Here is a 15,975-nt window from a genome sequence, read left to right as displayed (position 1 = left end):
ACTGCACAGGAAGTGGGAAAACTGGGATGCAGTTACTGTTGGTAAGATAGATGGATTAGGCTACTGGCCTAATGCTAGTAAGCAAGCTGGATAGTAAGTTCCATTAGACCTTCCTGTCTTTCTTCTAGACCTATCATATTTGATCTTTCATGACATGTCTTATACTTTGTCAGAAATCAACAGCAAATATATTAGAAAAATGGTTATGATAATTACATCCCAATACACAAATGTTAGAAAAAAATCAGTACCTTGTGGTCTAAGTACAATGCTGTCCTGAAGAATACAGGTTATGCCATAACCTTATATGAGCTTGGTTAATTTTAGTCCAAACATTTCCTAAGTGCCTTGTATATGCCAGACACTGTTAGGCAATGGGCATATAAAGTAAAACAAGACATAGGTGTCATCCTTGAGGAGATTACAGTACTAATTTCCCTTGGAAGAATCCAAGACTCACCTGCCTTATTCCAAAATGCACTTTATGTAAGTGGCATTAAAATGAAATTTCAGCGTGTTATATGAGAAGTCATTGTTAGATAAATTCTGCCTATAAGGAAAATGACATTGCATTACAAACTTTGATTCAATCCCCAGGCTGTATTTCTACTACACAGTACCCTTGGCACAGTAAATTAATATAGAAATCTTTCAGCTAAAAACAACAGTAACCAAATTTGCTATATAATATGCATTGTTATCTTTAAAATAATGCTTCCTATTTTTGATACTTTTTTTGTAAATGAATGGCTATTATCTATATTAGACAAGTACAAGGATACCTATTTTTTCCTCTGTGAAGGTTGGATGGCCTTCCATTCAGTTTTAAGTTAGACTTCTTAATGTTTCTAGCAGAATAATACCAACTGTACTATCAGCTTGTCTGAGATCTCTCTGAGTCAAAACACAAGACATGGTCAACTTAAGACTCTCATTAGAGGTCTCTCCCCTTGCATTCTTGAACATTCAGCTCCTGCCAAAAATGTGGTTAAGACAATAATATTTAAGTGATAAGTTTAAGGTACATTTAAATGGTCAATTTTCTAGATTTTTCCATCTTTGGTCATAGTAAAGTTATGATAAATATAACAAAAATCAATGTGGCCTCCCATGTGAGTCATGATGTAATGTTACATTACAGTCTTTTACTATCATTGATATAAAAAATGGGTGGAAGATATGGCCATTGTTAGTCTATGTTTCTTTGACGAGAATCTGTGTGATTTCATTTCATTTCATTTCATTTCAATCAACATTTTTTCTATGAGCTGCAGATTATGGTAGTTAACAGAAAAGATGTGGTCACTGCCTTCAAAAAGTTTATATTCTAATGGGGAAAGTAGAAACTAAATAAATCATTTCACAAATAATTGTTTATAAGGAAATAATATGTGATGACTTCTTTGGCATTTACTGTAAGAAAAATATCTTTTCAGATGAGCTTATATGTTTTTGCTTTTCAAGTGAGAAAGATATTGTCAGCCACTTATCTCCTTTTTTGCCTTGAGTGTAAGGAAGCTCAAAGATAAATTTTATGCTAAATTAATGTAATTGTCATATCATAGGCTGATGGCCAATTATCTTTATTTCTAAACAGTTTCTGGTCCTATAAAAATCTTTATTTTAACTATGATGTCTTACATGTCTTGTTTCCTGTAGGGTGACCAAAGGAAGCAAACAGGGATAGGGTATGGTTAGTAGGTGGGGGTGGGGGTGGGGATAACTAAGATACACAGCATAAAAAACAATTATATGTCTTCTTGAAGTTTTATTTCGAAGTTTCATTTGAAAACCGGAATTGTTCTATGTATTCACTGTTGTATAAAACAGTACACAATTTTTATCAAGTTCCAAGTTGGAGTTCTCTAGAAAACCTGTGATGCTATATAAAAATGAGATTTCAACTACCTTTAGCTCCATGACAGAAACAAGGAACTGAGTAAAATTTCATGGAAGTATCGTTAAACATGGTATATTAAAAAAAATCAGAATTTCATAATCTTTTGAAACTCTGTTGTACTTTAATGGTACTTCTAATAGTGCCTAAAACTTGGAAGGAGTCCACAGTTTGGCTCTTATAAAGTGGTTTTTGACAGCAAATGTGCAGGAACCAGAATCTATCCTTAAACTTGAATCTGAGCCACTTAGACATCATGATGTTGCCCAAATGTGAAGTGGTTTCCATTGGCAATACCATAATACAGTGTCTTCTCACTGCAGCCTGAAACTGAGTTTGGGAGATGTTTAGCTACCAAAAGAAGCAGACATTATCTAAGTCTTGATCAGACAGAAAAAAATTTGAAAAAGACTTTCTGGCATTCATTCAGTGGAAAATGAAGAAGCAAAGAAGCCAAATAAAGTTAACAGCTCTAAAGAGAGGCTGGAAATTGTGGTGCTCTAAAGTCTTCATCATCACCACCATGCTCACTGATGCCAATAAACATTTATTGAGTTCTTACCATGTGCAAGAAACAATAACAAGGGCTGTAGTTATAATGGGCTTGAAGGTCAAGGACACTCATTCAATACATAAGAGGCTTTTTTCTTTAAATACATTATAAACATGTCTATCCACTCATTTGTTAACTTATATTCTTGCTTCCGCAGTACTAAACTACCCCTACTCTTCTTTCACAATGCACCTGAAGTTCCACTTTGTCACCTTGTAATTCCTTGTACCTGGCACAGTGTTTTGAAGGCATCAGTTATTCAATAATATGTATGGACAGAAGGAATGAATTGTAAGGGCCTTACAATCTAATTGGGAGATAGAATAGAGTTTTTTTTTTTTTTAAATCTTAACTTCTTTATACAGTTTCTATCTAGCATATAACAGGAATTTAAAAAGTTAATCAATAGTGTACAAATAATTTCATAGAAAACATTTATTGAATACTCACTATGCTTTAGATGCATTACTACATTGAATTCTCACAATATGTAAGTGCTATTATTGCTGTCATTTAGAGATGATATAGCTAAAGTTTACCGGAGTTAAGTATAATAACTTGCTTAGTTACCTAGATGGTAACTCGTGGAGGCAGGATTTGAACCTAGGCAATTTGACTGTGGCTTAGACTCTTCATCATCATACTGCACATATAGGTAATAAGTCCTCTAACTTTAGAAGAAGAAATGATTGCTGAGGACTGGGTAGTGGGGACGTCTTTATGAAGAAAGCAGAACTTATGGTAGGTTTTTAAAGAAGACCAGAGATGAGTAAGGGGCAAGAAGATAAGTGAACAAAGAAGTGAGTAGAAATGCTTATAATTATTTGGAGAACAGAGTTAGACTTGTTTGGATAGAATGAAAGTTTGTGCAGGATAGTAGTAGAAAACCTAATTAGAGATTTAGCAGGAACAAGAGTGTGATGGACACAGAAGTTTGGATTTCATTCTTTAGATGAAGGGGAGCAAATGAAGTATTTTACATAAAGAAAGAGGTATGAAAAGCTGCTTTTTAGGAAGATGTACAGGATTTAATAGCAAGTGAGGGATTACAGACAGGGGTACCAGTTAGGTGAAGAGGAAGAGACTGAACTAAGATGGTGGCACTGGGAATGGAGAAGAAATCACAGATAAGAGAGAAAGAACAAACCAATAAAACATGACGACTGCCTTGATGCTGGAAAGAGATTAGTCAGAGTCTGCCCTGTCTGAGGGGTACTGATAATATCAGTGTCAGAAGTGGAAATGTTCTAGAGGGAGAGCTGGGTTTTGGAAGATTATTAAGCCTATAATTTAAAATAGTTGATTCCTATAGGGTTAAGGCACTTAATAACTAAATAACTTAACAAATGTTTGGACACTGATGATGAGCCAAGCACTAGGTCAGGTACAGGTGGCAGAATGGTGAATGGGAAAGACATGGCCCCTGTTTTCACAGGCCTCGAGAGTTTGTGAGAGAAGAAAGGCATTGCATAAGTAGTAAGATAACACTGATGAGCTTTATGCTCGTAGAAATACAGAGTACTATGGGAGCATATGCTAGCAGCATATACAGCGTGTAGTCTGGGACTTCTTCGAGGAAGTTAACATTTAAGCAATGGGTCATGTTAATGGTTTGGTGCCCCAAACTAGGGATAGTACTTTGTTTAAGGTAGATTATATATGAGAAGTATGAATCATAGTACCTGCTCACCAATCACTCCTTTTAGTGAAGCTACATTGCTTATGACCTGTTTCAGGGACAGGAGTAAGGGGTCATCTTTTGTTTCACATTACCCTACACCTCCTATGCACAGCTATTGAAACCAGGAAGCTAAGTATAGCCTATTCAGAGAGTCATCACCTATCAGGGGTGTCCAATCTTTTGGCTTCCCTGTGCCACACTGGAAGAAGAAAAATTGTCTTGGGCCACACAGAAAATAGGCTAACACTAATGGTAGCTGATCAGCTAAAAAAAAATCACAAAAAACTCTCATAATGTTTTAAAAAAGTTTACGAATTTGTGTTGGACCACGTTCAAAGCCATCCTGGGCTGCAGGTTGGACAAGCTTGCTCTAGAGGAAAAAGATGAGAAAAAATAATTTTCTTAAAAATTTAAATGTATGACACCAAGAGACCGGTGGATGATTGTGGCTGAAAAGTCAGGAAGTCAAGTCAGACTAGAGGGACCTGAAGGCCATGCATTTCCTAAAGTACTGAGTGGGCAGAAAGAGTAAGGGGAAGAAGCTGGTCAGCAGGTAAGTAAAACAAGGAATCAGAGATAAACAGAGACCACTCTTCTAGAGAAATACCATATGTCGCATGAGAGCTAAGTGGCAAGAGTAGCTGTTTTGTAGATCAATATTAATTTTCAATGACGTTCTAATCACAAGATAATGAGTACTCTCACAATACCCCATACCAGATTCATTTCACGTTACAGCAACATTATGAAGTCTAATTGGCTTATGTTAAGATTTCAGGGTGAAATCTAGTTCTTACATATTTTCTGTAAGAATCTTCTTTAGGAGACAAACTATAAATTCATTCCAAGTATTAGGGGTTGGGTTAGCTGAGTAGGTCTCTGTTCCTTGTAGATAAAAGGGTTCCATGAAAACAGGTTATCCCATATTGGATAAGAGTAAACTAAAAAGGAGATACTGTATTGAGTTCAGCTACCAGGGTAAATAAATTATTACACATAGAAACAAATCTGCTTGCTACTTTTAAGTGTCTTTAATTGTCATAATTATAGCATGCCTATCTCAACACAGATGCGTTAAGATATATCTTAGGAAAATTGCCACAACTGTTGATACTTACACTTAAATGTTATGTTTGTATGCTATATACCATACACATACACATAAAATATATTTATACACACCTACACACCTAACTGTCTTTAGTAAGACATCAGTTAACCAATGTACAAACAGAATTATATGTTTTTCTCACAATTTTTCATGTGTGCCATGAGCACTGACAGGACAACCCCCATTACAATTACTGTCCCTCCCTCGCTCCAACTCTGTAGTGATGATCACTGGGTAGATGGTAGATGGCGTTAAGCAAGGCTGCTCTTTTGTAACTCCATCTTTTGAGTTTTACTCCATTGTCTTAGACCAGTTTGTGTTGCTACGACAAAATAGCTGAGACTGAGTAATTTGAAAAGAACAGAAATTATTTCTCACAGTTCTGAAAGCTGGGAAGTCCAAAATCAAGGTGCTGGCAGGTTTGGTTGTCTGACGAGGGCTGTGTCCTCCAGAGGGGAGAAACTCTTGTGTCCTCATGTGGCAAAAAGCAGACAAGAGGGACAAACTCCCTCCATCAAGCCCTTTTATAAAGGGAACCTAATTGCATTGACTAGGACCCCACCCTCATGACTCAATCACCCCACAAAATCCGCACCTCTCAACACCGTTACACTGATAACACCTAAATTTTAGAGGGGACATATTCAAATCACAGCACCAACTCTCTTATTCTGTCAGCAAATCCCTTCTATTTTCCTCCAGTCTCTCTCCTGGTTGAAACCAAACTATATAAACTGCAGTCAATCAAGTGATAAAACAATTCGCTTACCTGTGCCAAACTGTTTTTACAGGTTACAAACATAAACTTTTCTATACAGTTATTATTTGAGACTAAAGGTAAGGTAGGTGAGCTTTAACGTTCCCCTTCCCCTGAAGGAAAGCTAAAAGTTTCCTCCTGTATTTTTCTTTTCCATTTGGGCTAAACTTGGTAAATTATTTCAGCCTAGGAGGAGAGAAGTAGGGAAATTGGGAGGAAATGAGGAAAGAAGCTATTTCAACTGATCAGGTGAGATAGATGGGTAGGCTGAATATACACCCATCTCTCCCTTGTTCCACATGAAATATAAAAAAAGGCTATCGGATAGACTGCACAGGGAAAGAGTTGTCTAAGGGCATGTACAACGATGGAATGGGATTGGCCGCCCTTCACATCTCAACTGGGCTTCGGTGGTGAGAGGCACAGCAGAAAGCAAAGGAAGGAAGATCATCCTATTTGTTCAGGTCTTGGTGATAATTAGCTAAATGTAATTTCCATATAGTTAATTACAATTACAAGTATACTCTAAATAAATAGTGCATTGTTTCCCTAATGGAATATCAGAAGTTACAATGAAATATTATATCTTCTTGGCCAAGTGAAATAAATTTGTTTCTAAATATAATTTCTTCAATAGTGATTATCTTTAGAAAGAAATAAAGGTAGTATTTTGTAATATTAACTGCATAATTTAACTCATTTAATTTTATTATAATAAGAGGAACGCTTTCCAAAGGGTTCATGTATCAATAGTGTTCTGATAATGTAGGCCTTATAAAACATACTCCATTGGTTCTAACATACTCTTTTTTTTATTTTTATACTTTTTTAGCGGTAGGGTCTTGCTCTGTCACCCAGGCTGGGCGGGGGTGGGGGGCAGTGGTATGATCATAGCTCAATGCAGCCTCAAACTCCTAGGCTCAAAGGATCCTCCCGCCTCAGCTTCCCAAGTAGCTAAGACTACAGGTGCGTGCCACCATGCCTGGCTAAGTTTTTAAAATTTTTTGCAGACAGGTTCTCATTATGTTGGCGAGGCTGGTCTCAAACTCCTGGCCTCAAGCAATCCTCCTGCCTTGGCCCTCCAAAATGCTGAGATTATAGGCATATTCTTTTTTTAAGTATGTTAGAGGCCATCACACCTGGGCTATAAGATACTTTAAAAAATAATATGGCTTCATCCTGGCTAAAACAGTGAAACCCCATCTCTACTAAAAACACAAAAAATTAGCCGGGCATGATGGCGGGCACCTGTACTCCCAGCTACTCGGGAAGCTGAGGCAGGAGAATGACATGAACCCGGGAGGTGGAGCTTGCAGTGAGCCGAGATAGCGCCACTGCACTCCAGCCTGGGCGACAGAGCGAGACTTCGTCTCAAAAAAAAAAAAAAAAATATATATATATATATATAATAATAATATGTCTTATAATGTGACAAATATACATAATATGAATTATACAAATAAATAAAGGTTGCACAAATAGGTATAATATATTAGCTCTACACTTACGACAGATATTACAAGACCTTAACAGTAAAAGCAGACTGAAGACATCGTATCATTTTGGGATTTATTAATGCATTTCTTTTTTTCCTTTTTGCCACAGTCTCACTCTGTCACCCAGGCTGGAGTGCAATGGCACAATCTTGGCTCACTGCAGCTTCCGCCTCCCAGGCTCAAATGATCCTCCTGCCTCTGCCTCCCAGGTAGCTGGGACTACAGGCATGCACTACCATGCCTGGCTAATTTTTGTATTTTTTGTAGAGACAGAGTTTTGCCATGTTGCCCAGGCTGATATTGAATTCCTGGGCTCAAGTAACCTGCCTGTCTTGGCCTCCCAAAGTGCTGGGATTACAGGCATGAGCCACTGCACCTGGCCTTCAATGCATTTCTCAGTTTCATATGTATATTCAATAATTTACCTTATAAATTCAGATTTAGCTATTACACCTAGAGAATTGACATGATGTACTAAAAAATAAAAGAAATCACAATTTACTCTTTTAATAGTGAAATTAATAATGAGTCTGTGTTAAATGATTTTACTTATAAGAAAACCAACTGAGTCACAGATAAGAGATTCTGTAGCTTATATAACTATTTCCACATAGTGCCTAGAAGCTGCTATACACACCCCAAACAGCATTTTACATCTACCTTAATTGATAGGATTTGTCACTAAGATAGTACCCAGGGTTCACAACAAACTTGGACAACAGTCAAGTCTGATAAAACTAAAGCATAATGTAGAAGAAAGAAGAGATAGACCAAAGACAGAAACATTGATGGCAGAAACATACAGGTGTCAGATCTAACATCAAGAAAACCCAAACCAATTTTTATTATTTAGAATGTGAGCTGATAAAACAAACAGGGGTCAGGCACATGGCATTCTATTACTATAGATGCATTTTCCGTGTTAGAGTTTATTTAACACAGACCACTGCAAATAAATAATGATAAGACATCATAGCGTGTCTGATAATCTGTGACAACAATTCTAACGCTGTCACTGTGGCCACTGGAGAAACCTGCACGTACTGAGCCCTGACCTACCGAGCTTTTTATCTGCATGTGTACTCTCCACAGGCCAAGCAAATAAAGGCCAAATGATAATTTACACATGAATCAACTTTCTCTGCAGCATAGGCACCAGAGACGTTCTTTTCTCTGTTATTGAGAGAAAGGCAGCCAGGTCTAAGCTTGTCTCACTAGAAATCATACAAGTGAAACAGTGATTTGCAGAAAAATGGCAGATCAGCAAAGGGAAGCTGTTCTGAATGCCTGATAAAAATGGCAGCCACAAAGGACTAGATGAATATTTAGTTTGAAAACAGGCCTGACAGTAACAATGAGTCTTTATCCTATTCAAAACAGGTAGTGTCATACAAACTGAAATGGAGATACAATCCTGATAGAAGATTACACAAGATACCAGGGTAGGTATCTTTAAAGACTTCAACCTTCATTTTAATAAACGTAGACTCATGGATCCTTTCATCTACATCTTATTCAGATTACACACAGTTATTTCACATGAATGACATATGGAAGGTGTATTGCCCACTTTGAAAATGAGAAATGAATTGGTCAGGATGATTTTTTAATAAAGGCTTGTTCATGAAAAACTGGCTACACATTTTATGCCATGGAACTTGTGAAAAAAAATGTATTTAATATTCTCCAACCCAGACCCCCTTGGTACTTAGGTCAACTTTTATAAATTAATCAAAGGATCAAAATAGTGCCATATCCTTTTTTTTTTTTTTTTTTTTTAATATAGGAACTTGCAATGAACAATACTTGTCCTGGTCCATTTAACAGAGAAAAGGAGATTTATTATTAAATTTGTGTTAACAGGCCATTCCAAAGGTGATTATTATAATGTTCTAACTAATGACAGGTACTAACCAAATCGATAAAATTAATTTTTATTCCCCTATTACCATGTCCATAGTTTTGTGCAAGTCATGTTCCATCTGCCCCCTGGAATACCTACCTGCCTACTTAACAATGCATATTCCTGATTCCTTTAAGTTTGGCTCAAGGCTCACTGTTCAGGAAACCTTCCCTTAAAGCTCCAGTTTTGGTGTGGTAGATGCTCCTAACTATGTACATGGACTGTCAACACATAACAATAGACCAAAATCATAAAAACAACTTTTATTCATGAGTTGTAAATATAAGAGATGTGGTATAATTTGTGGTCCATAAAAAGAAAATTTAAAATTTTTATTCCTTTGGAGTCCAGAAATGAATCTGTAAACTGTAGCTCACAATCTATACTTTGAGAAAATGCCAAAAATAATAAGAGTGGTAGGATTTAAGTCTTATGAGTTCTTGGTGATGAGGTGCATACATCAAAAATTCTCGCAGTGACAGGTTTCTGAATATTCCTTAATTATTCCTCTTTGCCTTTATGAGGTTTTTCTTAACCTTCCAATTGCTTCCCTTACCTTTCTTCTTACATCCTCCTCCTCTAGGCTGAAACCTCCTTGTACCCTTTCTTCTAAATTACAGTATTAATTTCCCCACCTCTGGCTGTTTAGTAGTTGTAGAAGTCAAAATTTGCATTTTCCTTAAACCGTAAGCTCCTAATGGGTACTAATCATACCTTCCATTTTTACATATCTACAAACTCTTATAGTGCCTAAACTAGTTTTAGCTATTCAGGTATTCTTGATAGATGCCCACTGTTGAAAATTCTCTTTTTTTGGTTGGTGGGTGGGGGCAGAGTCTTGCTTTGTTGCCTAGGCTGGAGAGCAGAAGTGTGATCATCGTTCACTGCAGCTTCAAACTCCTGGGTGCAAGTGATCCTCCAATCTCAGCCTCCTGAGTAGCTGGGACTACAGGCATGTGCCACCAGGTCCAGCTCGCTTATTTATTTAGTTTTGTAAAGACAGGGTTTTGCTATGTTGTCCAGGCTGGTCTTGAACTCTTGGCCTCAAGCAATCCTCCTGGCACGGGGATTACAGACATGAGATACCATTCTCAGCCTGGAAATGATTAAGAATGCATTTTGAAAAGTCAAGCCATAATTTAGCTAGTGATATTCATTAGTTTTTTGGGCCAATTTATAGGTAAATTCATATCACAGCTCTTGCAAACTGAAAGGTGAATTTCACTGCCAAAAGACAAGATCTCAATGACGCTCTTAATGACTTTAAAGAGATAAAGTTTGGATGTGAAGGAGGAGTAAGGAATGACTAAATTAGAATGTTCATGATGCTACACTTAATTTTATACAATCTAATCTCAATCACTAAATTTCTTTTTCTACTAATTTTTTTCTTTTGGTAAGAAAAAGTTACTCTAATTTGAAAAGCAATATAAAAATATTATGTTCTTAAAGCTTTAAAAAAAATTATTATTATATTTTGAGATAGCGTCTCAGTCTCACACAGGCTGGAGCAGTGGCCTGATCTCGGCTCACTGCAACCACCACCTCCTGGGTTCAAGCAATGCTCGTGCCTCAGCCTCCTGAGTGGCTGCGACTACAGGCATGCACCACCATGCCTGGCTAGTTTTTATATTGTTTAGTAGCGTCAGGGTTTCGGCACGTTGGCCAGGCTGGTCTTGAACTCCTGGCCTCAAGCAATCCTCCCAACTCAGCCTCCAAAAAGTGCTAGGATTATAGGCGTGAGCCACCATGCCTGGCTTGTTAAAGCTATTTAATTAGTAAGGCAAAAATGACTATGATCTATAAAAGCAAGGCAGATGGCAGTCCACATATATAAGAATAACAAAAGAATGGGGATAGGGCCTTGGCTGACAGTGTTTTTTAAAAGCAACATGAGGACAAAGAAATCAGAAGCTTTCCAAATTACCAAAGAGGCAGACAAAGAACAAAATGCAAATTTGAGTCCACTTAATTCAGTGCATTTAAGATGGTATTTGTCTTTTTGAGTTTTAGGAACAGTGGATAGGATAAGTACTTGAATTTAGAATATTCCTCTTCACTTCACTATGTATTTTATTCTTCTTTACCACTTTACTTTGATAAAAGCTATTCTTATCAAAGTCTTCTCTCTTCATCTTATCATTTCTTATCATTCATCCAGTTCCCTCCTTATTGATCATCAGACCATGAAAGAGACAATGGATAGCTCTACCAGAGTCAATATATAATGCAGACATTGCATCTACTCAATCTACCAGGTCTGTCGATCTGCCATGGGGAAAACTGGATTGGCCTATAATTTTGTTCACAAGAGCAAGCTGATAATTACACCAAAACCTGTGATCCCCAAATGTCTGAATGACGACTTTGGAACTTTCTAAAGTACTTTCTAAAGTATCTAAAATAAGTTGACGGAACTATAACTTTAAAAGTCATCCTAATTTGTATGTTTGACGTGAAATACCACATTTATCCCTTCCTAATTCTAGTTGTTCTTACCACTGCTGTATTCCCCACACCATACAAAGTGAAAATAAAAACCAGTCTGCCAAAGAAGACAGCTTTGCTCTTTAGAGTTGTGAGTGAATGAACAAATTAACAAGCACACACAAAGCACCTTTTTAAAAGGTGATAAAACTCAACAATTAAGGGTGTGGTTTCCAGACAAATGTAACACTTAAATGGTAAATCTACTGTCATGGAAGTGGGAAGAACTAGTTAATATTTGGGGACATGTCTTCGTCATACCTGACTGACAAGACAAGTTATGAGAGGCACTGTTTTCAGGTTTGAATGGGGCTAACTAGAGAAACCTATTTGCAAAGGGTTACTCAGCCATTAAAAAAAGTATAAAACAGAGTACCTACATTTGTAAGGCAGCATTAACATTGTGGATTCTTAATGTTATTAAAATTCTTTAATAGAGAATCAAGGGAAGGAGAACTTGTTTTTCAAATTACGTGTTGTTGTCATGTTGGGGCTATGGAAAACCTTTCCCCATTGCAGTATGCAGAAGGCAAACTCCTGCATACTACAAATGAAATCTGCATTGGTCAGAAGTAGCTAATTTGGAGGGTGTACACAGCCTGTTAGTCAACGGTGACTTTTATATTCTAATCATACACACTGTTGTTAGACCCTTACATTCTAGTCAAATAACTTCTAGGTCATGTTAGAAGTTTCACATGTTGGTAAAAAAGAAATTTTCAAGTTAGGCACTTGCTATTTTTTCTTTCTTATCCTGAAACTTCTCTCTGATCTCTAGACTATTTCCTTAAATAAAGGTTCTAACATAAAAAGAGAGCATGGTTAAATGCCAAAATTTTGCTCCCAATTTTCCCTCCCAAACCTGTTCTTCTCCTAGACTTCCTTATCTTAGTAAATGACACCACCCAGATGTTCAAGCCAACAATCTAGGAGTCATTTTTCATCCTTCCTATCCCCTCACTTCCCATCTCTAAATGATTATGTTGGACACTTCTTCCCATCTCCAACTCCTGCCACCAAAATCCAAGTCACCATAATTGCCTGCCTAGGCTATTGAGCCAGCTTCTTAAGTGGTCAGCTGCTTACCCACTTGTTCCCCCACCAATCCACTTTTAATCTAAAATAGATATGATCACTATCCAACTCAAGACCCTCAGTGGTTTCCCACTGTACTTACAAGAAAATAAAAATTTGGACTCCAAGGCTCCAAGGCTCTAAGCAATGTGGCTTCTGCCTAGATCTCCTTGTTCTACCTGCTACAGGCTCACTCACCTTCGTTTGTTCCTTCAACAGGAGCAGCCCCTCCTTAGTCTGCCTAGAGTGATTCTATGATTTTCAAGGCTTAAGTAAATTCAGTAGCCTTTTTTGAAGGTAAAGGAAATATACTCAGCATAACTCAGGGCCATGTACCATGTCTGTTATTTTCACTTAGAAATGCCTTCTATGTTGTTAAGTTTAGGAAAAAAACAGCAGATTAAATTCCCACAAAATGAATATTCATTCACATAGGAACAATTAAAAGCACAACCTCATTCTTTACATGTTGCATTTAGTTATGCCTAATGAGTAATGAGAACTTACAAACATAATATTTCTTGTACATTTCTGATTATGAAAAAATTATGAGTCTAGAAAGGGACAGATTTTCTCAAAGACTATAGTCAGTCCTCTGTTTATGTATAAAAATGCAATGGTGATTATACACTTTACAATGCTGAAATGTTCCAAATTACTTTCATTTACAATTGTACTATTTAAAATAATTCTCTAATTATTTTTTCCTGCTAGAATTTTTATAAAAGTATAAGATGAAAGTGATTTTCTTATAATAGACTAGTCTGTCTCCTCACAGGAGCATCCAGAATGCCACTATTTCAGGACTTTCATTGTGATATACAAAATGCTGACACTGATTATGCACTTGAAAATGATGAATTGTTTTCCTCATTAGTAAGGGAAGCATTATAAACCCTCAAAACAAGATATTTTCCATATATTTTATTCAACAGGGTACTGGTAATTAAAAACTTTCCAGAATCTTAAAGAAGCCAGATTAGTCTAATAAAGTAAATATACACTGTCATCATTTCTGTTGTATTGTTACTGAGTAATAATTGTCAATAATGATTTTACCATCCATTTTGTAATCAACTAAAAAGTACAGAATATAAAGAAGCACAGTATAAAATCCAGCCTTGTTTTTTTGAATACATGAAGTAAAGAATAAAGATAAAAGCCCAAATGTAAATAAGTCATTTTAGATGATACAGTGAACTAACACAGAATTACAATATTACTTGAAAACTTGTTCTAAATGTCAAATAATAAGAGCTGAGGATTCACATCCTTAAAAAACCCTTAGGTATATTGAAATCATTTCCAATATTTGATTAATAAAAAGTAGGATTTACAATTCTAATTGATAATTGGAAATACCATCAGACATGTTATTAAAAAAATGAAGCAAAATTTGATTTACAAAAAAATTTTTGGACATTTAATACTTCTTTCCAGAATTTTTGAGATGACCCCTCAATTTTTCAATGAGCTCTTACACTAAAAAAGAGGATTGGAAAAAAAAGTTTGGAAAAAATACCACTTTAATGTACTGACTCATTTTTAAGATTGTTATAATTGGTTGGTCACTGAAATAAATAATCATTAAGACTTAAAACTTTAAATGGAAGGAAAATAAAGTAGCTTGGAAGAGGATAAAGGTAGAAGATAGTGTGAAGAAAAATAGAAATGTTACAGACATACTAAAACTCATTTATTTCAATGGAAAGAACTGGTAAGTAAGTAAGCATGCTAGTAAGTACTGTCTAAGGAGATAGTAACTTTGAGGAATGGCTGAGTGAGTTCTGCTTAAGATCAGTTTATTTTACTATTCCCTTCCAAAGGTGGGTCTAAGTCGTGTTGAGAATTAGCTCCAAATCTTAAAGAAGAATTTTATTGTATTGTTATCAATTATCAGTCTTCTAAATAACACAACATATTTACATATGAAAAGTCAAACAATCCCAAGTCTCTTCCTACATCTGACTTGGGCATGATAATGTTCAATACTTTTAAAATGATGGGGACTGAGAATAATATTAACTAAAGGGTTAACCATCTTTTGGCAGTAGTCTTAAAAAACTAGTGATAGAAATGTTGCTGTATGCATCACTAATGTTCTTTTTTTTTTTTTTAGATGGAGTCTCGCTGTCATGAGGCTGGAGTGCAATGGCGCCATCTTGGCCCACTGCAACCTCTGAAGCCCTGGTTCAAGCGATTCTCCTGCCTCAGCCTCCTGAGTAGCTGGGATTACAGGCACTCACCACCACACCCAGCTAATTTTTATATTTTTAGTAGAGACGGGGTTTCACCATGTTGGCCAGGATGGTCTCAATCTCCTGACCTTGTGATCCACCCGCCTCAGCCTCCCAAAGCACTGGGATTACAGCCGTGAGCCACCACGCCCAGCATGCATCACTAATATTTTAGTGCATTAAAAAATTTAAGCTAATGAGATAAAGAAGAAAAAACAATTAATGATGGGTAAGGAATACTTAAAGAAAACCCACAAAATTTAGTCCAGAACTAAACTGTGCTTAAATTTGAAGAAAATAGAATTTTAAAATTCTACATTTACACTTAAAATTATGGTTTACAAATATGATTTTGGCATTAGCTATTATTAGTCTTTAATAGAAAATTATAGAAAACTAGGATGTGACTTGGCTCTTTTAATCATATCACCAGAAGTTTAATGTCTGACCATGGATGTTATCCTCAGTTTCTCGCATTTCTACTTGGTCTATTTGTAACTTTAGCTACTGCAGAAACCAAACCAAACCAAACTTCATTTTGTTCACTAATGCCAACACACATGAAACATAATTGTCTCTAGATAATGAAATATAATATTTTTTAAAGTATCACTTGATAAAGGAAAAGTTTCTGAAGTTAATAGAATCTCTTTTATTTTCTTCTAGTTCTATTTCCTTTTTCTACTTTACACTGTAGATTTTATAGATAGCCAACAGAATCTACATTTCAAGTGTGAGGTAATTTTAAATGAAATAATTAAAAATAGAGAGTTTTTAAG

At 36.2% G+C, this 15,975-nt stretch overlaps 1 protein-coding gene across 14 annotated transcripts in view; it reads right to left on the bottom strand.

Annotated features, from left to right (window-relative positions):
• The window catches only part of ARB2A (ARB2 cotranscriptional regulator A), a 493,797-nt gene that overhangs the window by 39,153 nt on the left and 438,669 nt on the right, over positions 1 to 15,975 (bottom strand). The window contains exon 11 of one of the 14 annotated variants that reach the window (XM_063810251.1): positions 9,648 to 10,494. The exons of the other annotated variants lie outside the window; for them this stretch is intronic. Within the exon in view, the coding sequence (XP_063666321.1) occupies positions 10,490 to 10,494 (5 nt within the window). The 3' untranslated portion in view covers positions 9,648 to 10,489. Of the gene's footprint in view, positions 1 to 9,647; positions 10,495 to 15,975 lie in introns of those variants that run through there. 14 annotated transcript variants of the gene reach the window in all.

This window comes from Pan troglodytes, chromosome 4, assembly GCF_028858775.2.
Source record: "Pan troglodytes isolate AG18354 chromosome 4, NHGRI_mPanTro3-v2.0_pri, whole genome shotgun sequence".
Taxonomy (NCBI): domain Eukaryota; kingdom Metazoa; phylum Chordata; class Mammalia; order Primates; family Hominidae; genus Pan; species Pan troglodytes.
Note: the sequence above shows the minus strand (reverse complement) of the source record. Positions and strands in the feature narration are given on the sequence as shown.